Source organism: Parambassis ranga, chromosome 21 (genome assembly GCF_900634625.1).
Source record: "Parambassis ranga chromosome 21, fParRan2.1, whole genome shotgun sequence".
Lineage (NCBI taxonomy): Eukaryota > Metazoa > Chordata > Actinopteri > Ambassidae > Parambassis > Parambassis ranga.
This window is the reverse complement of record NC_041041.1, coordinates 20,298,460-20,322,535: the sequence shown is the minus strand read 5'-3', so window position 1 is coordinate 20,322,535 and position 24,076 is coordinate 20,298,460. Positions and strand designations below refer to the sequence as shown.

General features: G+C 40.8%; 2 protein-coding genes across 2 annotated transcripts in view; one reads left to right on the top strand and one right to left on the bottom strand.

Annotated features, from left to right (window-relative positions):
• Positions 1-12,098, top strand: part of asic4a (acid-sensing (proton-gated) ion channel family member 4a) — a 77,041-nt gene extending 64,943 nt beyond the window's left edge. Inside the window, exons 2-10 of the mRNA XM_028393670.1 lie at positions 653-797; positions 1,176-1,303; positions 1,466-1,619; positions 6,930-6,983; positions 8,913-9,066; positions 9,837-9,928; positions 10,092-10,171; positions 11,218-11,328; positions 11,762-12,098. Coding sequence (XP_028249471.1) covers positions 653-797; positions 1,176-1,303; positions 1,466-1,619; positions 6,930-6,983; positions 8,913-9,066; positions 9,837-9,928; positions 10,092-10,171; positions 11,218-11,328; positions 11,762-11,911 — 1,068 coding nt within the window. The 3' untranslated portion in view covers positions 11,912-12,098. The remainder of the gene's footprint in view (positions 1-652; positions 798-1,175; positions 1,304-1,465; positions 1,620-6,929; positions 6,984-8,912; positions 9,067-9,836; positions 9,929-10,091; positions 10,172-11,217; positions 11,329-11,761) is intronic.
• A 4,039-nt stretch (positions 12,099-16,137) lies between these two features.
• chpfa (chondroitin polymerizing factor a) lies at positions 16,138-23,531 on the bottom strand. The gene is made up of 4 exons (XM_028394105.1): positions 23,069-23,531; positions 21,572-22,136; positions 20,047-20,229; positions 16,138-19,906 (listed from the first exon to the last, which is right to left on the bottom strand). Exons 1-4 carry the CDS (start codon positions 23,356-23,358, stop codon positions 18,644-18,646), a joined length of 2,301 nt encoding a protein of 766 aa, XP_028249906.1. The 5' UTR covers positions 23,359-23,531; the 3' UTR covers positions 16,138-18,643.
• Positions 23,532-24,076: the final 545 nt, after the last annotated feature.

Here is a 24,076-nt window from a genome sequence, read left to right as displayed (position 1 = left end):
ATAGTATAGATTTTGTTAGTTTTGAGTTTTGTGTACAAAAAGGCTTCAGTTCGGTAGCTCCTATCTTCGGAATTTTGACAGGGCTACAGACTTCTTTTGTTTACATATGGACTCGGGATTGTGGCTTTAAAACTCAGAGGGGATAACGGTTAAATGACTTGTAAGATGGATATGTTCTGCAGTGCAGTAGATTAGATGAGAGGTATAAACAAAGAGATGTGTCCCCGACGGAGACAGCTCCTCTGATAGGTTGTGGCATGAGCTTATTCAAAGCAGCCTTTCTCATACTGTCTTTTGTTTTCTTTTGAAGAAAGATTAAAGAATCTTTTGTGCCATTTGATATTTCAGAGGGACAGTGGTACTATTGAGCAGCATTGTGCAGGGTTTGTGTGGTGGGTGTAGGAAATTGATTCAAATACAGCTTATCAAAGTCCATGAAGGACTGAGCCAGCAGAATGCATCCAGAGGTTTGTCGGCAATATTCAGTGACATGCCCAGGCACACACTCGGCTTGTTTATTTTTTTTTTTTTTTTTTGCTCCATATCTCTGTGCCTTCATTCAATGCAGTGCTTGTACAAGCTTGTCACATCCAGCATGTGGACTTTGTCATGTTTATGGTGATGTTCATGATACAAATCTATTCTTTCCCAGGTCTACACCAGATATGGGAAATGCTACACTTTTAATGGTAACAAGACTACATCCAGGAAAAGCAAGCAGGGTGGAATGGGAAATGGGCTAGAGATCATGTTGGATATCCAGCAGGATGAGTATCTGCCCATCTGGAGAGAGACAAGTAAGCCTCAAAACTATTTGTTCATTGTAATCCCACCCTACAGCAGGAGATACCCCTGCTGCAGGTTCAATCAAATACAACCTCCCATCCATTTCTCTGGGTCGCATACAGTAAATAATGCATTTTTTGATTGCTTTGCTGAACCTGAAAATGTGATTTGTAAAAGGGAATTCCTGAAGAAAATACACCACCTCAGAGTTTTGCTTGCACTGTAGTTGTCACATAGTATTATTCCCTACTGGCTTATTTTTCAAACATGACTGAAATATGGTTTGCAGTTAGCGTCAAAGCTGTCAGATGAGGCAGTCATCTGAAATTCCCTTGTACTCTCCCTTTGCAACGTTCCGTGCTCGTGCTCCCTTTCATCCTGATGAGAAGATGAGACATCCCTGGAGGCCGGCATTCGAGTTCAAATCCACAGTCAGGACGAGCCTCCCTACATCCACCAGCTGGGCTTCGGCGTCTCTCCGGGCTTCCAGACCTTTGTTTCATGTCAGGAGCAGAGGGTAGGTCTTCTTCATCACAGCACACCATCCCTGCTCTCTCTCTCTCTCTCTCCCTCCCTCCTTCCACACAACACACAAACCCGCAGATTACTGCCCCCCCCCCTGCTGCTGTTCACCCCGGGTAGCTTATACTGGGGGTCTAATAAATCTCTGTGTGCTTAGCTGACCTACCTGCCCCAGCCCTGGGGGAACTGCCGCTCCACCAGCAAAGAGAAGTTCCCAGGATACGACACATACAGCATCAGTGCCTGCCGCTTGCTCTGCGAGACCAACGAGGTCATACGAGTGTGCAAGTGCAGAATGGTGCACATGCCCGGTAAGTTTTACCAACGCATTCTCTCAAATACAAGAGTCATCAAAATAAACATGAACCATACAACTACACGTATTATTTAAACTCAGAAGCAGATTAACATCCTTTGTTGTTTCTCCAGCAGCTTCAAATAATAACACATATTGACTAGAACGCCTTTGACTCAAAAACAACAAAAAAACGCAGCCAGTATTTGCAAGCTATTACACGACCCATTGTGCAAAAACAAGTTGTCATTTCTGGCCCACTTGAATCACTGTAGCACAGATATTATTTGGGCTGCCACATGTCTGACCTTGATGCTTGATATCTGAAGTGGGATGCACTTCAGCAGCACTGCCAGCTCTCTGGCCAGTGACACGCCAGACTCAATGTCTCAATGTGATTTGGATCCTTTCACTCATCCATCTCCATCTGAGTGGGAACTGTTATGTTGTCCTCCTGTGGCCTTCTTTAATTGTGTATGATTGATTCTTATTACTGATCTTGGTTGTTCTTGTGTGTGGGGTACCACTGCACTAAGCACTGCGCCCTGTATTGGATTATATGGTCATTTGTTTTACGTAATGACATATTACCTTGAACAAACCCAGTCACGACTATTGTTTGTAGGTATTTTTAGAAACAGAATGAAAATAGAAAATGTATCATTTGTGATGTAAAAGTGACCGTTACTATTATTATAAGGATTATTATTGGGCACAATTTATGGCATTAATGAATAGCTGAGTGTCATTAATAATGTTTTATATCAGTAACAAAGCCATTGTAGTGTTTTTGGAAGGCAACACATGCAGAATGGTACTTTAAACTCTTTGCATTATACTGATATTTGGCAACAATAATTTTAAACTTGTTTGTCATCCGTTTAGCATTTTAGCATGCTAATTTTAGTTTGGGACAAATACACAAAGCACAGCTGAGGTTGAAGACACTGTCATTTCCTGTGCTTATCAGTTATTATGACTACATGATGGGTACAATGTGTGCACCAAATTAACTTCAATGTGGCTCTTTTATCTGCTCAGTAGATGTTAACCTTTGAGTCTGAAGATGACAAGCAAAAGTTGGAGGATCACCAACATCAGCATACAATACTTTGCCATTTAAAGAGTTTGCCTCTTCGGTGCGTGGATATCTTGCAGAGTTGAGACCGAGAAAACACAAAGTGAGAAGTCTGGACTTACTGAGCGTGTGCATCATCATGGATAGAGTGCAGGAAGTCAGGGAGCTGAGTCACTGAATGCAGGCTGTTTGACTGATGGGTCTAACAAATGGGCATGTTCAGGAGGGTGGCATTCACAGTGGAGGGAGGAAACAGTCAGTGTTTGCACATTGCAGCTGGCATTCACAATAAAGACATGTGTGGTTTTGGGAAGTTTGATAGAAGGAAACTCATCACCATATTATAAAAAGAAGATGAGTTATACTTTAACATATCTGGCTGTTTGCCTGGTGATTTAAGTCATTCTCATAACAAAGCTAGTTATGGTGTATCATAGTTTCATCTCATATTTATTCAACATTTACACAACAATTCTATCTTATGTCCATTGTTGGAAATTGTTGGTTTTATGTAGATGAAGATTGCCAGTCATCCAGGTCATTTTAATTCAAGAGCTTGAAGCAAAGGCATGTGGACTTGTAGATGTTTCTCTGCTCCTCCACACCAGCTCCATCAGTTCAAACTGTTTAGTGGAAAAAACAGGTTTATACGTGATTGAGCACCTCAGTGGGTGGATCTGTGTGAAATTCACATGACTGAAGCTCTTGAAAATTGTTTGCCTTTGTGGCAAACACTGCCAAGAATATGAGCTTTTTAAGTCATTTATACATCAAATATATTCATAGATAAGTTGTACGCCTTCTGAATTGCCTTGTGTATGAATGGTGCTATATAAATAAACCTTTCCTTGCCTTCTGCAGCCTCTTGCAGAAAATAACATAATTGTCCATCAGTCTTTGACACTTTCTCTATGTGACCGTAGGATAAAACTTGTGTTGAATTATTTGTAAGTAAAGATGTCACCTCACAGCAGGAAGGTTCCTGGTTTGAATTAGGCTGGGCCTTTCTGTATGGAGTTCGTATGTTCTGGATGGGTTTTATCCTGCATACCAAGCATGTAAGGTTCATTGGGGGCTATACATTTGCCCATAGGTGTGAGTGTGAACAGTTATGTATCTCTCTATGGAAGCCCTGTGATGGCCTGGCAACCTCTTCTAGGGTGCACCTTACCTCTCGCCCATATACTGCTGGGATGGGCTCCAGCCCCTGGGTGACCTTGTAGTACAGAAACGGATGGATGGATATTAGTAAAGACAGAGCAGCAGTGTCATTTTTCTTTTATGTATTTAAATTGTAAAATAAGACTGCAAAATGTCAATTATATGTGACATTTGTTTGATGTCTATGAGATTAAAATGAGTGCTTGCTCAAACATGAAACATGAAAGATTCATCAGTATCAGTGGAGTATACTTATTTATTCACATGCCTGTGTATCTGATCCATGCTTATAAAAGTCTGTCTGCACTCAGTTAGCTGACAAAAAACTTTTGCAGACCTTATCCCTAGTCCTTATTCAAACAGATGACGTAAGTAAAAGAATAGGACCCATTAGAATTAATAGGAAGGATAGAGTAGCCGAATCACTTCTCTTTCTGTGATGATATTTATTATGTCAGATATATTAAATGTGGAAGCTTTTCAAGCCCATTTGCTCCCAGAAGAAGGAGAAGGCCTTAGTCAGGTAGCGGGTATAGCTCACATTAGTCCACTGCATTTATCAATAGTGAATAACATTTAATACTATAAGTGAAATTCCTCCACAAGGTTTCAGAAAGCGATCAGTTCAAAAGCCTGCCGAGGGAAGATGAGGCCAGCTTGTGGATAGAAAGGATTTTTACAGCTCGGATTTGACCACACTCTACTATATCAATGAAAAGTCAGAGACCTGTGGATTACACAATTTACAGGATCTATTTTTTCTGCAGTAGCCCTGAACACACAGCTGCTAGAGTTCACCCCTAACAGCACAGTTGGTTGTAATATCCTGCAAACCTGCACTGTCTACTAACATGGCAGCAAGTTGTCATCAGCATGTGTTCACATACATCTGTTGTAGTTGCACTGTTTTTTATAGCTGTTCTCTCTTGTAATGAAGCAATATTGCAAACACCCTGTATTGTGTCGCAGAGTTTCTAAAGCTACTTTACTTACCACTAAATGGACTCTTCAGTCAAAGTAGCATGTGGGTCTCAGGCCAGTAAAAGAGGAAGACTCCGGAATGACCAGGTTATGTCTACTGTAGAAACCCTCCAAAGCCAAGTAGTGTTATGATCTGCTAGATGAGCTACATGATGCTTCTCGTCTGTTCTCTTGGTTGATGTAAGAGGCAGAGGGAAGTGGAGGCATGGGAAAAGGAAGAAGATGTACTTGCTAGTTTGAGGTGTGAAGATGATAAGACTGATATTTTGTTCACATCATTGTTCATTACTCTGCTTCAGTGCTGATTCAGCTGCCACTAAAGTAGCTTTAGTCTCTTGAGGCTATTAAACAGAAACAACAATGACCCTGTCTGGCATTTAAAAACCTGCCCAAAACATTAAGTGATTTTCACCAGTCCTGAAAGTAGAATAAATAAATACATAAAACAAATGAAACAGCTGCTGTTGTCTTGCTGCATGACCCACTCGGCCTCACAGACAGATCTCTGACATTTACTCAGTATAATTCAGAATTCATTGTCCCATTAATGTTAGCAGGTCATCCTGGTTTCAGGTGCAGCTACGCATGATACTACCACCACCGTGTTTAACAGATGGTAATTCTATTCAGGTCTCATCTGTCCACCAAATGTTTTCCCAGCAGCCCTCTGGCTTGTCCACATGAGCTTTTTGAGTATTATCATTGGTCAATATGAGAGAGGTCTTTAGCTGCTTACCCTGGGATCCTTTGTAACCTTTCAGTCTTACATGACTTGTTTTTGGAGTAGTCTTTGTACACAGTCTGTCTGTCTGTCTGTGGATTTGTGGAGTCCAGACTCTTTAGAGATGGTTTTGTAACTTTTCTAGCCTGATGAGCAGCAACAACTGTTTGTATGAGGTCCTCACAAATATCCTCTGATGTGTTTCCCTTTCATACCATTACACACTTCCAATCCAACATTTTCCATTGTTTGAAATCACCCCTGGATTTTAGTTTGGCCTTGAATAAAGTGCTAATCCTTCACATACTTTTGCTACTCACTTGTAATACTGTAATATTGGATCATTTTCCCAAACAAATACATGACAAAATGGAATATTTCTGTTTCATGTGTTCGACTGGGCTCTCTTTTTCCACTGTAAGGACTTGTGTGAACCCTGCTGATGTTTTGCGTCACATTTATGCAGAAATATAGAAAATTCTGTAGATCCTCAAGCAGCACTATATGACTATATGTTTAGAGACATATTTGCATAGCAGTATATTATGAAGACATTTCAAAATGTAACTGTATTTTGAGGTTTGATAAAGCACAGAACTTTGAGGTGAAGTAAAAAAAAAATGGGTACTTTCCATATTTGCTTGGGTCAAGATAAATATTTCAGTGTTTCATTCTACTTCTATCTTTGGATGACCACTCCTAAAAATGCTATTAACTTGTTCTTGTTCTCGATGTGTGGACAGCACACAGAGACGCTGCACTACTTTTTGCCTCCACACTAAAAATGTCTGTAAGAAATACAGAAGGCTATTTAAAGAATAAATTTAAATAATAAATATTGTTTTTTCAAATCTCTTTTGGTTCTTTTCATAAAAAGGTATAACCTTAAAGAGTCTATTCAGAATCAGCAGGACGTGTGTAATAATTGACTCCACAGATCATCAGGCATGATTTCACTGTGTGTTAATTAATAGCTCTTAATGATTGGGCCAGGGACTTCCACAAAACATTAACCCCATGAATACAGACAAACACAACTCTGCCAATTAATTGTGCTCCTGATGAATACCTGTCATTAATGGCCCGGGCAGTATGTTTGTCTGCAAGGAAGTGACTCATTGATTGTTTTTTAAAGACTTTCTAAATATGCCCCGCGGGTGGAGCCAGCATGCTCCATTTCTCAGTGCAATCAGGGACAGACGTCCAAGATGGGCCATGCAGTCTCCGTGGATGGAAGTCATCCACTGTGCGTCTGCCTTCATTTGGAGATGAATGATAAGCCGTGGAGTGTTGTTCACGGCCCTGGCGCCCTCATTGCAGTCGACACGGGTCACTGATCATTTTGTTTCTGATTGATCAGACTCATTTTCTGTTCTCCTTTCCAGGAACTGCAGATATCTGCCCTCCCAGTAAAATCAACTGCGTTGACAAAGCACTTGGTAAGAAACAATCTTCCTTCATTTCTTTTCTCATTACAATAACCCCCCCCCCCCTCCCTGAAGGGAAATGGAAACACAATCAGTAAATATAATAAGGATTTTTTTTTCTGTTATACAAATACCTGAAGGTAGACTGGATATTTTTAAATGACTTTCCCTCATTGTGATTTAGTCACTTTAGAGCTTGATGTGCTGCCTCTATTGTTAAACTGTTAATATTAAAGCTACGCTTCATTCATGCGTATCTGCCCCCGCCTTCATGCTCAGTCTTGACCTCACTCTCCTATTCCTGCGGATATCTTCACTGAACCTCGGATTCAAAGGCATTCCAGTGTTAAAAAAAGATATATTAGCAGACAATTATCATTTCTCTGCCAAATAAGCCAGAAATTTAATTAGGTCTCTTTTTATGTAATTCAAAAACCCTGCTTAAAATATAGCTGAATGAAATCTGAGATATATCTTACAACAATGGGCCATATTCATGCGAGTCATAGTCCTGAATCAAACATCATGAATAGACTCACCCTCCTCCAAAGGTAATACATTAAAATATCATTTTTTTTAAGGCTATTTCTTTCCAAATCCAGACTATATGCCATCATGCTCCTCCTGCATACAAATAACCTAATTGTTAGAATTCTAAAATACATAAATCATCAACACATAATTACTGCTTTCAGTGCTCCCTCTAGTAGTTTTTCTTCTGGATTGACTGTATTTAGAATTTAAATGGAGAAATCAGGGGAAACTATTAACTCTCTTGTGTACGTATGTTGTTTCAGATTCAGGATTATAAATGTGTGTTTGTTAAAGAGCGACCAATACAAGCTGGTAAAGTGCGTGTAAAGGGACGATGTGTAAAGACCTCAGCAGCAGTACTGTGAGCAAATAATATTGTATAATTAAACAGCACTGCTGTTGTGTATTAGATAACATGCTTAGTGTATGGTGTCCATACAACACCAGGATTTGTTGTTACCAGGAGGTGCTGTCATGATAATTGTCCATTCAAGTAACCAAAGATATGTGCAAGCTTGTTGTAGCGGTGTCTGTCATAGACACTGTGGCAGGACTTTCAGAAGTTTAGGTCTTCAGCTCTCAACCAGTGCTTTTATATAGGAAAAAATGTAACCATGGATAAAGCATCAGTGACACATGAGAAGCCGTTTTGAGTCCCTGTAAGAAATGACGATCATCGCCATGTTGGCAGCATGGTAGTCCTCCTAAACACCTGATACAGGCAAAGGAGCACAATTTGAGCTGAGGCAGCCCGGCAGTCACCAAAGCAGGTTGTTCACTCCGTGAGTTTGCACCTGCCTGTCAATCAAAGCACTCACACCCATTAATATGTGAAAGTTAATATAAATTAAATAAACATTCAAATAAAAAAAACAAATAACATCTTTATTTCTGCTGTAAAGTGGTACTTTTTAACATGATAGTATGGTAATTCTACCTGTGGCCCCCAGAGGCCACAAGTGGAACTGCATTTTTTACCACTTCTGTATAAGCTTCATTTCTCAGCTCTGAAGCTTGAAAAACCTTTCATTAAGCAGTTAATGCTGCAAACAATATTGTTAATAATAATTTTACATAATTTGTTAGATTTGAATTGCAGGGACAGCTGGGAGTAACATTAAATGTTTAGTTTCCTGGGCATGGAAGTAACGTAATTCAATAATGCTGAATGCTGGCGCACAAACATTGTATATCCGCTATCTTTGAGCCTTCGAAAATACGAATCACAAAGTGTACTGAAAAAGACACGCACAAAGAATGACCCACTCATCTAAAAAAAAAAGAAATGAAAAAACATATTCACATTCATATTCACATTCGCATCTGTCTTGCTGGCACTAACAAATCAGCAGTGATACTGACCCTGGTCTATTTCTGTTTAAACCTCCTGTTGACATTGTGTTGCAGCACAGCTACAGAAGAACACTGGGGATTCCTGTCCATGCGAGACGCCATGTAATCTCACCCGCTACGGTAAAGAGCTCTCCATGGTCAAAATCCCCAGCAAGGGCTCGGCTCGCTATCTCTCCAGGAAATACGACAAGTCAGAGGACTACATCAGGTACGACAAGCAAGACTAAACTCACTCATGAGCAGTGGTGTGGCACTCAATGAAGCCGCCGTAAACTATGACCTCCACTGTGTGATTGCTGTCAGACATACGGTCATAAATAAGAACAAAAATCAATGCAAGCATCAATTTACATTTAGCCCGGTAATGGAAAGCACTAGAACCTATATAAAGCATTTTTTAATTTAATCTGACAGTGGTTAATATTTATAGTCTTGTTGTTATAAGTTTATTGCTGTTTCTTTGTGTGATGGTCCATTACACGCAACATAACACATCTCCAAAACAATTAACCCCCTTTAAATATCCACGTGATTTTGGTGGAAAAAAAAACAAACAAAACTTCATTTGTGTGAAGAATACTTTCTTAAATGTGCGTAATGAACCTTCTGAGTTCTACTTTGCAAAACTTTTAATTGTCTTCTAAAATCAGGTTTATAGAGCTTTTGCAGATATTTTTAATCTAATTAATTCCGGGCACTAACTTAATGTACTTATGCTGTAATTCCTCTCAGCCCCTAATCATCAGGGATGTGGCAGAGGGTAAACACACCTAAACCAAAGAGCACATGATGCCTCACAACATTTAATATTACCAGACTTTCTAAATCCAGAGAGATCGCAGACGTGGCGGTGACTAAGCACACTGTCAGTGCGTGTTCTGCTCATCTCTGGAACACCTTACTATCTCACCATCGCTGGGTAAAGTGCTGTACACCACTGTGTAAAGATGACTTTTTTCTCTCTCCCTCTCTTTCCAGAGAGAACTTCCTGGTCTTGGATATATTTTTCGAAGCTCTGAACTATGAGACAATAGAGCAAAAGAAAGCATATGATGTTGCAGGTTTATTAGGTAAGATGTAGGTCTGTTTATTTCAGATTATTAAATTGAAGTTTGAACATTGAAGATACAGATTAAATGTGTTTTAATTAATGGTTTTTATTACCATTAGCAGCAGTCTTGGTACTGTGTGCCTTGTGTTTGTCTTTATGTACCAGAGTACTTTCCATTTCAGGCGACATTGGTGGACAAATGGGCTTATTCATCGGAGCCAGCATCCTTACAGTGTTAGAAATACTGGATTACATCTATGAGGTACGGTGTCCGTGCAAGCCCACACACATGAATTAATCACAATGTGAAATCAGACCTGCAGTAGCTGTGCTGTAATTAGCAATAATTAACAGCTATTGTCCTGCTGGATTTCAGAAACAACCAGCAGTCAGTATTTACAAAACACATTAGTGTGTCATTCTTTGCTTAAATATTGACAACCACTTTTGTTTTTTGTATGTTGTATTTTTTTTAATAAGCCTCAGTGCTCTTTCCAGCTATAATCATCTGAAAATCTAGGACAATCTCTCCTGATTATCTGCGTCATTGCGTGTTTGTATCTATGTATGTAGCAGCGTGACTGATGGAAGTGTGAGAGCTCTTACCGTATAATATTTAAGAACGTGCAAGTTTGTTTTGGCCGTATCAACAAACCGGACAGTGCATCCATTAATGGCTGATTAACATTAAACTAAAGAACACTTAGTTTGCAGTCAGCTAGTTTTATCAGGTAAAATACATTTTAAAATGGGGAATGCTTATTTAGGCCCGAGCATCGAGTGATGCAAAGGCCCTATTGTTTCTTTATTGCGTTTTATTATCATCGATTTACCAGCCTCTCTCCTGACTAGTTGCCGGGTACCTTTGTAAGATGTTAAACCAATTTAACTAGACATTGTTGATTTAATTTTCATATGTTTTCTTTGATTATTTTAACCCGTACATATATCAAAAAATCAATCAATCTATAGATAGATAGATCGGAGGGGGTCTCGCCCGGGGAGTAATTCAATGTAGCCCCGCCACTGTGCATGACTCATCATGCATGTGAGAAGTTGTATTTGATTCCCAGGCAGGAGAATCTAATATCCGCTCAGGTCTGCGCTGAGGAAATGCTACTAACGTTGATCATGAAATGAAGCTCATCTGTATCCCCTCTAAGCCCTGCAGCCAGCTTCCTGCTGACTGCCAAGCATGTATGAAAGTCCTAGGGAAGGGGAGTGTAATGCAGACATCACGTTGGATGAACTCTTCACACTCTCTCTCTCTCTCATCTTGCCCTTTCACCCTCCCTACTGTGAAACCAGTTGATCAAGCATCGGCTACAGCGTATGCTGAGGCCGCAGAAAGAGGAGAAGAAGAACAAGCAGCAGCCCAGCACCGTTGCAACTGTGGGTCTGGAGGAAATAAAGGCAAAGGTACAGCGCATGCTGCACTGTAACAAATGATACACTGTTTTCATGCTGAGTGTACAGCTCACCCTGCAGCGGTGTAACTGCATACAAAAAACAACAAAGGAATAAGTAAGGGAGGGAGGAGTTAATGTTTCTCTGCTCCTAATATAATAAAGAGTGTAATGTTCCTAATTAGTCTTAAGCACTGTGCAAAGAACATCCCCCCCTGGAGCCCAGATTTACTGTAGCAAAACTTTAGTCTGAAGTTACGTAGTTCTTAACAATAGACTGTTTATCGCAGATCTATATCAGCTACTGGAGTCTTATCTCTTAGTCATGAAGGAGTTTGTAGAGATGAGGACAGGCTGTAAACATGGAGAAAGTGCAGTTTCTGCAATTGCAAGGTGATCCGTGAAGCATATCTTGAAGTTTGATTTGTTTCCTGTCCCTTCAACAGGAGCCCAATGACATGACTCGAAGTCACCCAGAGGGGGCTTACGCCAACACGATTCTTCCTAACCACCACCTCCCTCATCCTCACCCTCACCCTCACCCTCACCACCATCGCGCCGGACACCACGGGGTGTTTGAGGACTTCGCTTGCTAAAGCCAACCATTGTTTCTGGTCCTGGTGACACCAAAAGATAAGAGCTCTGTCTGTGTTGAGATCGGTAACAGACCCTTGGCATTTCCTTTGCTGTCACCAGTGAAAAGCTACAGCCAAAGTCAAACACCAAACTTGTGCTGCTAAACAAACCACTTATACGTACAGTATGTAGGCACAAATCGGACACGGCTTCTTTTCTCTCTCTTTCTGTCTGTCTCTTAATGGATGGGACCCTCCCCGCCCCCCTACTCAACTCTTCTCTGCTTCAATTTGTGGTTTCAGGACCGACTTTGGTACATCCTCACTACAAGAGAACAAGGAGGGAGGACTGCATGTCACCTTGATCCAATTTATACTCCGAAAAAAGAAAAAAAAACGGATTTATTTATTCTGCTAGCATCTCAGATTTGTTTCTTTTATTGGTATCCTTTCATCATCTCTCCTCCTATTCATGGACACACTGTACCATATCAAGTCATTACACATGATAAATTATGTAATTATTTAAAGAGAATCTATTATGTACATGTTCTATATTATATACAAGATGACAATACTTCAGTGAGCAAGCCTTTGTGTCAGACACAATCCAAAGTATGAGGGGGGATCATTTAGGCTGAAATGTACGACCTTGGCTTAGAAAAACCTAGCAGCATCTTTCCACATGATAACACTTTGTCTGGTTTGTGGTTAAGGTGTTAGAGAGTAGCATTGTATTTGTACATAAAGAGTTCTAAAAGTTCTGTTTCAATGGATGTTGTTTATATTTAGTTAATATATAACTTATGTAATATTCATTTTAGTTATTTATACATTTGAGACAGATTTTTTATATGAAAATAGCGATCACGATTGTAGCAATTGCTGTCCGCTTACAATCTACATCAACACATTTGTGCAGGTAACCAGAACGGACTGTTTATGGATCATGACTATTATCTCCATCCTTTCCTATTATACCTTTTTTTTTTTTTTTAACAAGACAACCTTTGCATATGGATGAGGAAGGGATTGTGTTTTTAGTTGTACTCAAAGTATTCCACTCATTTCTGCCCAGCAGCCACTCCTCACTTTGGTTAGCATCATAACTTTAAGCTGACATAAGCAATAAGAGACAGAATTTTATTTTTTTTTTATTTTTGCCTAGTCATCTCTTTCAGCTGTGGGCTTGAACCACTGTAAAAAGAGCAGCTGCTATTTACAGTGTGGACCAGGCGTGAGTGTGTGTGTGTGTGTGTTTGCATGCGCACTTTCTAACATTTTTGCACACATGACTGAGCACATTAGACCGACAGAGCTCAGCCAAGCTGATCCATGAAAAGAGAAGGATAAGAATCAGAATATTTAGGGAGAAAGATAGAAGATAATGACTTCAGCAGTGAGGTTTTTGTCTTCTAAATCCAGCTCTGTAAAGTTGTAATGTAAACAGACAATATTCCAGCAGCTGATATATGTTTTTATTCAGAGTCAGACCAGAAAACCATAAAATTTAAAGAGCACAATTTAACAAAGAGTGAGTGAAGAATAGAAACAGAGTCGGGCAGAGTGACTCATATGTCACTATCATAGAAATCAAGTTTGTTTTTTTCCCCACTACCTGAACGCACCATAACCAGGTCAATGAAAGGGCCAACGTGCAGGGTCTACAGTGACTGCTAGTGACGAGGCTGCAGATTGCACCCGACCAGTTACCCCAAACATGGTGAAGGAGATCATGCAGCAGCCACCTCAGCTAAAAAAAAAAAACACATGCTGTGCTGTATAAACAATGGAATCATTACGTCCAAGGAACCAGCAGAAATGTGACATCCTGTGCTGTTTTCTGTGTGTGTGTGTGTGTGTGTGTGTGTCCCATGCTCCCTTTACTGACATTTCTACCTTTTTGTTTTGTTGTAAAAAAAATTGTCCAACAACAGGATTAGACACGTTTGTCTAACAAATCCTGAACCCATCAGCTGTTATCTGATGGCCTGTCCTCAGCTTTTGTAGCCAGTGGATAACCTGAGACCACATAGGAGATCTGGCCTGAGACTGTCTGCTTTGTTTGAAGTCACAAGCAACTTGAGATGTGAAACCGGAGTTTGAATAAAAAGATTTTCTTTGGGTGGAGTATAATAGAGAATTCTTTGGCCACTTATCGTGTTTTGTTGGCTATGCCTGAGTCCCTGTGCTGTAAACAAGGCTACTAGGTTACACTAAACCTGCTTACCTAACTTGACTCAGCACTAATGTCAGTGTCTTTTTATCTGGGTTCATGTAGATTCTTTTTGACTTATTTTGACAGGTATTCATTTAGGAAGGACTCATGCTTTATTGTCATTTCTGTTGTTTGTGTAGCTTACTGCTAACCAATCATGCCTCACGTTCAGTCGTAACATGTGACCTCACATGCCATATCACAAGACATGTGCTTTTAGCTTAATTATGATTATAAGGACACGCCAACAGATAATCATGCTTCTGTTCAGACATGTATGTGTAAAGCTACTATAGAAACTGTGGCAGATAAACCGTTCTTTACATATGTCAGAGAAATATATGGAATAGGTCACATTACAAGATTCCATATTAATGAACGATAAAAATCTTTCTGTTAGTTTGATTGATGTTTTGCCATACATCACTTTTGGCTCACAGTGAGATTCTGCAGCCTCCATCTGTCAAATCCCCTCCTCCTTTCAAGTAATCATGGGCTATACATGGCTGTTTAATATTCATAATCATGTGTCACTTTGACATTTTCAAAAGGTTCCCAATCACAGTCTCTGATGGCATCCTGTACAGGCTATGCATAACAATCTTCTCCTCTGTCATCAATAATTGTAGCTATCCTCAGAGAAGTCACGGGGGCTGCTGTGTAGAGACGGATACAGGGCTGCATTTTTAGAGTTTGGTCCATTTTTTTCTTTCTTGCTTTTTTTTTGAAGATGGTGTGTTAAGCTGGACTTTAAAACACAGCCTTACATAAATCTGTTTTTAGACACACTGACAAAAAGGAGAAGAAGGAAAAAAACACACACAATTACAAAGAGCTGATTTTACAACAGCAGCCTGTGTAAGGGCCACAGGGCTGCGCGGTGGGCGGCACGTCTGTACTGTAGCAGATGGGACAGCTTCCCTGCTTGACAACATGTAGCTCACATTCCTGGGATTCCTGGAGCCGCTACTCTGTGAGCTCCCTTCTTGCAGCACAGCTCCTGGGACCTGACCTTTTTTTTTCTTCTTTTTTTTCATAACTCCATGACATTGAGCCTGAATCTGCTTATGACATTATCCATAAAATGAATATAATCCAGCCAGCAACAGATGTTAAGTTTTGCTGTTTTGTCCCTTTTTTTTTTTTACAGCTGAATATTTTTGAGCTGAGGTCTGAGAGAAAATATAATGCAGGGTGATGCAAGCAGCTGTCAGGGATTCATAAGGAGAAATTCCCCCCCCCCCCCCCCCCCACATCTGACAGAACTGGAGACCCACCGTCCCTGCAGTAACAAAGAATGCTTACATTTTTGTACATAAGTGTGATCTTGTGATTATTTCCTCTGTTAGAACACATTTTATAAATGTTAAATATGGTAAATACAATGACTATTAAAGTTTAGATATAAAAACAGTGCCTCTTAAATCCAGAGCCCGCTTCACTCAGTGTTTTTTCTTTAACTCATCTTAGACATCGCAGGCAGTTTTTAGAGGATAAAGGTTATTCTCAGGGGGGAGAAATCTTTCTAGTAGCATTTCTTGGAGGACTTCAACCAATGTCCCCACATGGGAGGAGAAAGTCTTGAGATTGAATGTAAAACGAAGTACAAAATAATGACTTACAATTAACTTCCAGCTGCTCTGTAGTTATGCGGTTTTACAGCATGCCTCAGGCTGGTGCATATAGACCCTTGAAATAACTAAAGCTATAATTAAGGTTGCAACGTTTTCCCTGTTTTTACCCAACCCAGACACCAGGAATACCTCGTGTCTGACAAGGGCAGGAATGTTCACGGCAGTCGTATAGGAACAAGGCTGGATGGATTAAAACTATATTCTTCTTATGAAAACAACAAAAAAAGTGATTTTTCTATGTTGTTCAGTTACAGCCGTCAGCAGCCGGCAGTTATTACCCGCCTGTGCTGCAGACCATAAACATGTTCTTCTGCTGACACCTAAAGGACAAACTGGAGATGCAACATTAGGAAAAAAAATCTTATTTTATAACAGACTATTCAGAAAAAAAATGCTATATTCAAATAATTTTTATTTAAAAATTACAATAATTCACAGTTTATTTTGGAAAATTACAGCACACAATAACACATAATCATTAATTAAAATGTACCGCTTTGGTTTTGATGAGTATCCATGTGCATAAAATTGTAAAGGAAAAATAATCTCAAGTTAAGATATTGCAAAAGAGAGGAGGAGGAGGGGAGGATTTGAAAGTCTGAAGCAGAAGATGAGCATAACACTGTCTTCTCACAGCAAGGCACATTATAACTTCCAGATAAGGACAGAACTCAGTTACTGTTATCTGCTTAAAAACCAAAACATATCGACCTTTATACACAGAAAATCATACCAAATGACCTTCCTTTCTCATTCGTGAAGAGAAATCAGTTCTTTTATATGAATTAAATTAAATACTTAATCAAAACTAAAAGTTAAATGCATCTGACATCAAAAGGAGTGAGATAAAACACGTTTGATTTAATGACAAATAATAACATATCAGTTGCTGTGTAAATAAAGCTAAAAGTAAAGTTTAAAAATAGAGTGTCTATAAAATATTTATATAAGTACAGAGAGAGCCTCTGTTAGTGCAGAAGTATTTAGGATCTGCATAATTCAGGAGATTTGACAGGTAAATAAATTACGGGCAAAATACTACTCAGTAATGGCGGCTGTGTGTGGATGATTAATCTTTAGGCTTCTCGCATATACGGAAGACGACACGGATCAACACAATAACTTCATACTGTAATCTCAGCCCTCCATCTTTCACAGTGGTTTTTGGAAGGTTCAGTTTCCAATTATGCACATCAAAAGCATCACATAGAAATTATAGGAAGAACATTCATACTGAGTCAGCTGGTGAAAGAGACTGCTCTCGTGGAAAAAAAAGAGATGCGTTACACAGAGACCTCAGTGGTCTGTCTTCACATACAGCCAACACTGTTCAGAACCACCACTGTGGATGTAGTGTTTCCAATTACACTTAAATAAAGGGTGAATTATATGTACTCCTCAGTTAATTTGTTGACAAAAAAGTGTCTAGTGTCAGCAAAATACATTAAAAGGTATTACAGTGTATTTACTTTTCAACAGAATGTACCAGTCATCTGATTATGTCTTGAAATGAAAAGTCCTGTCCTCCATCAGACACACATGCCCAGCTTGAATATTGCACATTAATAACTCTCAGGTGTCCCACTGCCTCCACCACTGCTGCTCAGTAATGCAGAAAAGACCTCCCGCTGCTCTACCACCGAGTTCAGCAAATGGAGGACAATGACACCGCTAAACAATGTAGTCTGTGATCCTTTGGAACATGTTTGTCCTTTTGAGTACATAAACTGTTTATACTTGGTGATGTGAAGAAAAAAAACGTACATACATTCTTAATTTGAATCATTGTAAACTAATTATATTCTATTTTGAAGTACCACTCGCTTTAAGGAGAAGGCTTGAAAAAACCTGGGCAATCACTTCAGACGTTTACCGAGGTGATTTCCACCCATTATTCATGATTCTCTGCCACCTCTTGCATGTAAATTATCTTGTAACATCAAACATCTTCAAGGAGAGAAGCAGTCACTAGACCGCGCATATTTTGTGCTGTGAAAACCAACAGATACCTCCAAGAACGCTGCCCCCTGCTACGCTCCCTGCTTTGAGGCACGTGTGCAGTCTGCGGATGGTTGGGATCATATTTCCGAGTCACCACTAAGAAATGTAAAGTTAACTGTTAACAATAAGCTCTCAATAACAATAACTCACGTAGTAACAAAACCAACCTGAACTTGTAAAACTATCATTTCAGAACAGCCAGCATGTGAAAAGTCAAGTGTCAAGGCACATATGCAAAAAAAACTGCACTTTTTAAATACTCAGTAACATTTCCAAAAGTACAATGTTTCACACTGTGGTGCAATAAACAGATGTAAATCTATCCGAGCTAAAGCTCCCATTTTAAAAAAGACCTTTGATGTTAGCATGAACTCAAAGGACGTTCTGCTGCTAGAACTTCTGACCCCACTGAAAAGCAATCTTTGCTAAAGCTTTTTCGACTTCATTTTGGTTCTTTCTTTTTTTAACTACCTGCTCCTATACAAAGATGAGCTGCTTCAGACAGTAGCTCAGCTCAAATAAGCAAAACTGTAGACAGCCAAGTACTGTACCCTTACATGGTTAATGTAAGTAGTCCTGCTAGATGTGTGGTGGACACGTTCACCATAAAAATCGAACTTTATGCCCTGTAGTGGTCGAAACTTGATGCTTGATGCAGTTTTTAAATTTGTCAGAATAGTTAAAGCATTGGTTCTAGCACCTCATCTGTATGGATGAGTCTCATATAAAACTGTCATTAGGAATGTACTGCATTCATTTTCTCAACAACTCAAGCCTCTGATGCATGCAGAAGATGGGAGGTTTGACTCATGGGTGGAATTGTCCCCCAAAATTCTACCATGCATCAAGAAGCTACGACAACACATCTTTTATGGTCCATTTAACCACTGCAGCGTTTTTTCATGTGCTGTTTCCTTGTTCTTGCTCAAACAGCAGCATTGCAAGCTGGGAGCGTGAGCCGAGTCCCTCCAGGTTGCTCTGAACGCACCTGTGATAGATTTCCTCGCTGAGTCTCGGGTTGCAAGTTTGGTAATGGTATTGCTGGTGTAATGCCGGCTCTACAGCCCTGAACACGTGCAGACCTGAATACTTCACAAACATGTCGTAGATATCCAGGCTCTCAAGGATCTCTTCATTCTCTTGGACGTCCGCGACCATTCGAGTGCGCGTTGTCATATAGTCTGCGTTGTAAAAGCAGGCTTCTTCAAATGACTGGCGGTCAAATTGACCGGCGTCTTTGACCAGATCGACCTTGGCAGGATGCGGCTGGTTGTGATAGGACACGTCTAGGTTGTACTCCTGGAAATGGATGGGGAAGAACACCTGCCAGTTGTTTATGGAATTCATGCGACAGCGGTTCAGGAACTCAGAGTTGATGTTTGTGCTGATTTTAGCCAGGAAGAACAGTGTGTCCACTGGGTGCTTCTTTGAGATGATGTCCATGAATTTGATCTGGGACGGTGCTTCTGTCTTGACGCTTATCCAAGGGATTTTCACTGTTGGGTATTTGCGTTCATAAACATTAATCTGGCTCTTCACACTGGCAAATATATCATTCTGGTTAACCTGCTGTGCTTCCACTGGGTCATAAATGAATAAGAACGTTAGGATTGCATTTTCACTTGTCTCAAAGGCATTTGAGGCAAAGACTTCCAGGAAGTGGTTGACATAGTCCCGGTCTTGCAGAGTTAGAGGTATAATGATGTGAACCCTTGTAGCTTCAGTGACATAGGGCATGGGAATGATCTCTATCCGGCTCAGAGGTCGCACCAGGTGAACCCTCTTGGTGATGGAACGGCTGTGACCTTTCTGGTTAACAACCTCTAGCTGGAGGTCTAAGGTGTACTCCATGCCCCTGATGGGGTCGAAACGCCTGTAGCCATTAATCAGCTGCTGCTTCTTCATGTGTAACACGGGCATGTACCTCTTGTTCAGCTCCCTTATGGCTGTGTCAATGACATCAGCCACGTCCATGCGGTCGATGCCGTGCAGCTCACATTTGGGAGAGCCGTCGATGCAAGAATAAATCTCCTCCTCCGTGAAGTATTCCCACTTCAGAACCTCAAAACGAGATTTGGGCTCAAAAGGTGGATTGATCCCCACTGGCCACTGAGCACTTCGGTTGCCTTCAAAAGCAACCACGCTGACATTTTTTATTTCAGCCTGCCAAAAAATGAGAGGCGACAATTTAGACAGCCACTTATGCTAATTTATGCATATTAACAATAAGTAAGTGGAAAGAAGCCAGGTTTGTATTCGTGACTGATTCACTGGTGGCTTGTGACACTTGAAAATCAGCTTACCTGCAGCTTAGCAATCTCATCGTAAGTCTTCTGGAGTTCAATCTCAGTGAAGTATCTGTGCAGCCGGTACATCTGCTCAGGGTCAGACACTGGATGGACGGTCAGAGCTCTTTTGAACTGTTCGCTCTGTTCTTTATTTGGATCCGAGTTTTTCCCCAGCTCATAATGGTGGTACTGAAGTCCCTGAAAAGAAACACAGTCGGTCTTTTCATGAGGCGTGATGGCATGACAGAAACATGCCTAATGTTATTCCAAGCTTGGTTGTTATGCTGCGCTGCTTCCATTCAGACAAACATTACATGCCATCTAGGCAGCATCTTGGCCTCCACTGCACTGCAGACAGGCTGGTTTTTTTACCATAATTGTACAACACAGATTCACATAGTAAGAAAGCATCTTTGGATTTTTACAAGAGCACAATCCCTAAAGGACTGTGTTTGTTCCAGGAGTGTGACATTCAAGGGAAACTTTTACCTTAATAAAACATTAAAGAATTGAAAGGTGAAACCTGCAACAGTGTGACTAACACAGGAATTACGGACACGGACATTTAAGCTGAAAACAGTAACAACATAAGGAGCTTGAGTGATTAAAAAAAGTGAATCCAATCTGATCAAGCTATTAAAAGAACAAAGAATGGAGACAGTGCTTAACTGAGCAGTGAAGCCACTCTGTTGCAAATGTTTGCCAACAGCTTACAGCCTGTAGCTGCACACTTAGTGAGGCATTGTCCGTGCCTAATTGTCCTCAGTGTTCTCTCTAACAGGAAAAAATTGATGTCTGGTGCTGTGTTCAAGCTGTTTTCTTCACCCATACCAGGCCTTTTAACTCCCCCCACCCCCTGTTTGTCTTATCTAAGGCAGAGAGGGGGGGTTGCTGCTGAAGTTGTTCTAGCTCATGGCACTTGAGAGAGCCATGTAGCTGTGAAACAAAATGGTTTCTACTTTGGTCAAGGCTACAAGAAGAGAAAATGCTAGCAAAAGACATTAAATCTAGGCTCTTGTATGTGATTACTAAAATGTTGGAAGCAAACTCGATGCTCAATGACACACAATCACCTGTGAGGGCATTTGGAAGGAGCTTGTTTGACCTTAAATGCTAATGACATTATAGAAGCAGAGCATGTTGGTCCACAGGGGATTTTCACACCATTGAATCTAAACTGAACACTCAGCTGTGCTCTCCTTGCCTGTTTACCTATTGCTGCTGTTGCTGTGGGAGAAAAAGGCTAAAGGGTATTAGCAATCTACTCTGTAATATAAATACCATCTCTGTGCTAGCATTGTAATTACACTTTTATATAGCTGTCTGTCAGTTTTAAGTGCAGTCCCAGAGGCAAAGCATGATTTCTGCCGTGACAGTTTTGCTTTTTGGCGGAGAAGGAGCACCCCCGCTGTAACCTGTCACACACAGCTGTTCTGAAGGACAGACTCTGAGCATTTTTTTCTCCACAGCCTAACATTCATTTCAGCTGAGGGCTACTGTGAAGTATTCAGACACTAAACTATTAACCGCTTCAACCCACCTCATATTCACTAACGCAGTTCATGCTGGTGTAATCGATGATGCATCTTCCAAGCCACTCGTCAGGCCTGGCGCTCAGGATGTCGTTTCTACAGTTTTCCAGGAATGGCTGGAGTCGCAGGAGCAGACTGCGTGACAGGATGTAACCAAACCCACCGTAGCAGTACTTCCCTTCCATCTCCCCACCTATGAACTCCTCAGGACTGCCCATGTAGAGCTCCCGGTCCATGCTCAAGTGCTCCACCAGGGTTCGGATCCGGTCGGCCTCTGTGTAGGCATCGTCTTGGACAAAGTAGAACCAGTCGTACTCATTGATATAATGGTCTAAAATGTACCTGATGGTTTGGAACATGTTCCAGATCAGTCTCTCGTCTCCGTGGGAAACCACAAACATGCCATGAGGGACTTTGCGGTTGCGTGAGCCGGTGAAGAACACGACAGTGTCCAGGTGATGGCTGATGGTGCGGTTGACAGCTACGCCCAGGGTGTTTATGGTGTTTTTGGATGTCAGGACGCCGACAAAGAGGCGCTCTCGCATCCCCAGCTCGGTGCTGATGTATTTAGCCCTGAAAAAATGATGACGAACACAATTCTGATGATACATCCACAATCTAACCAGGAACATAAAACTCTTTGGAAAAGTTAACAAGCAACGACTTGAATTGTGATTCATCAATAAACAGCAGCTTTACTTCATTTTTATTACCATGTTTAACTGTATATTGCATCATTAATGGCCTGTATTACAGCTCCAATAATCCATGGGAAAACACTGGAATGAAATTAATCATGTGGATAATCCACCATTAATTAGGCACCATTAATCTGTTAATAGTTTACACTTTTTATTATGTATCATAATTCCTTAATAACTGAGTTTTGGATGTGTTTTCACAAACAAGATATATAAGCACATCATTTTGGCCTCTAGAGAACCATGATAAGTGCATTCTATTCCACTAACTGCACTACACATACACTACTACTCAAGAATCATATAACACTACTGGAGGGCTAAGAACCCTGCTGGTTAAATACTCCCACATCTAACCTGTCTCCAGGGATTCTTTCACAAAACTCAAATCAAATCAAACTTTATTTTATAATGTCTCTATCCAGGAAATCCTGAAAATGTAGAATCAGATATGTAATTAATCTGCTGTAGTAACTGGCAGCAGTGGAAGTGGGGCAAACTTCACATATTTCACAGTAAGTGTGGAATCTGATCTGGGCTCACAGCATCCGAGAGGGAGACACGCTGTTATTACCTGTCTGTTACATGTTGCCATGTCAGGAAGTCTCACCTGCACGGCTGACATGTGCAATAACAGATTTCATCATCATCATCACAGACCTTCATTCAGTGAGGATGAGCCACACTGCGGCCTACTGTAGCTACTGTAGAGTATAATAACGTGACCTGGATTCGAGCCACGCAGTGTGAGCTTACTTTCAGCCCGTGTCCACCGCTTAAAGTGACCGGGCGCACATAACTTACCTGAAAACTTTCTTCGGGGCGCTCTGCTGGACTTGTTTGTATGGAACTATTCTTGGTTCAAAATCCTCCTCGGACTCCACATCGTTGACAGTCGATATTGAGTTGGGCTTTCGGGCTCCTTTGAGCAGTCCATCCTGACCTACAGTAACATCCTCAACCTCCGTACCGTCTGCATAACACGCTTCTTCCGTCCAGTTTACACTCAATAAACTCAACGTGAACCCTAAAGAAATACCGATTACCACCGGGCCGACCGACCGCAGCACAGAAATAAACACAGAAAATCTCATTTTGAGCGGAGGCGCTGTCTGTCAGACCGTCCCGCTTTAAAGTCGCTTCTGTAGGCGTCCAAACAGGCCTCTAGTCCGAATCAACTATACATCAAGCCTGAAGTGAGGGGGGTCACAGCCAGAGTCAGCTAGAGGAAAAGATGCAGCTTCTTCCTGAACATTTACGCAGGATTGTTACGTGTCAGTCCGGCTGCTACCTGGCTCCGCCCCGCTTGGCGTTAGCATCAGAGGCGGGACTACTTGCACACTGGGCGGAGGGATATCTGACACGACTCAAGGCAGGTAAACATAACCTACATTCTGTTTGTTAGCGTCACGTAGAGTCCGTATGAATGACCTCTATTATTCTTTTTTTGTTTTTATTTTATTACTGTTGAATAGTAAATAAACATGTGTTTAATGCATTTTAATTAAAATAATTGGATAGAAATATTTTATATTAATAAGTTAAGTATGGTTTAGGATAGCATGTATATGTGGGCCCTGCATGGGTTAGGAGTGGGCAGCCATTATGGGTCCCAAGTGGGTTTTGTCCACAGGTTCCATGGTGGCCCCGCGTGGGTTTGCCCATATGAGCTCTTAGTGGGAACTAAACTAGACTTAGTTATTTTTCTGCACTTTAATAATGTTGTCTCCATATTTCTCAAAACCTTTTAACCTTTGTCGCTGAGTAGATTTTCTGCTTGTACTTCACAGGCTATAAACTTCCTCCACAGTT

Bases quoted from the DNA above. Each gene is read 5' to 3' on its own strand.
- chpfa (XM_028394105.1), bottom strand. From the start codon at position 23,358: ATGAGATTTTCTGTGTTTATTTCTGTGCTGCGGTCGGTCGGCCCGGTG. The intron at 22,137-23,068 runs GTAAGTTATGTG...TCATTTTTTCAG, and splicing joins GCCCCGAAGAAAGTTTTCAG to GGCTAAATACATCAGCACCG. The intron at 19,907-20,046 runs GTAAGCTGATTT...ATTTTTTGGCAG, and splicing joins ATGAGATTGCTAAGCTGCAG to GCTGAAATAAAAAATGTCAG.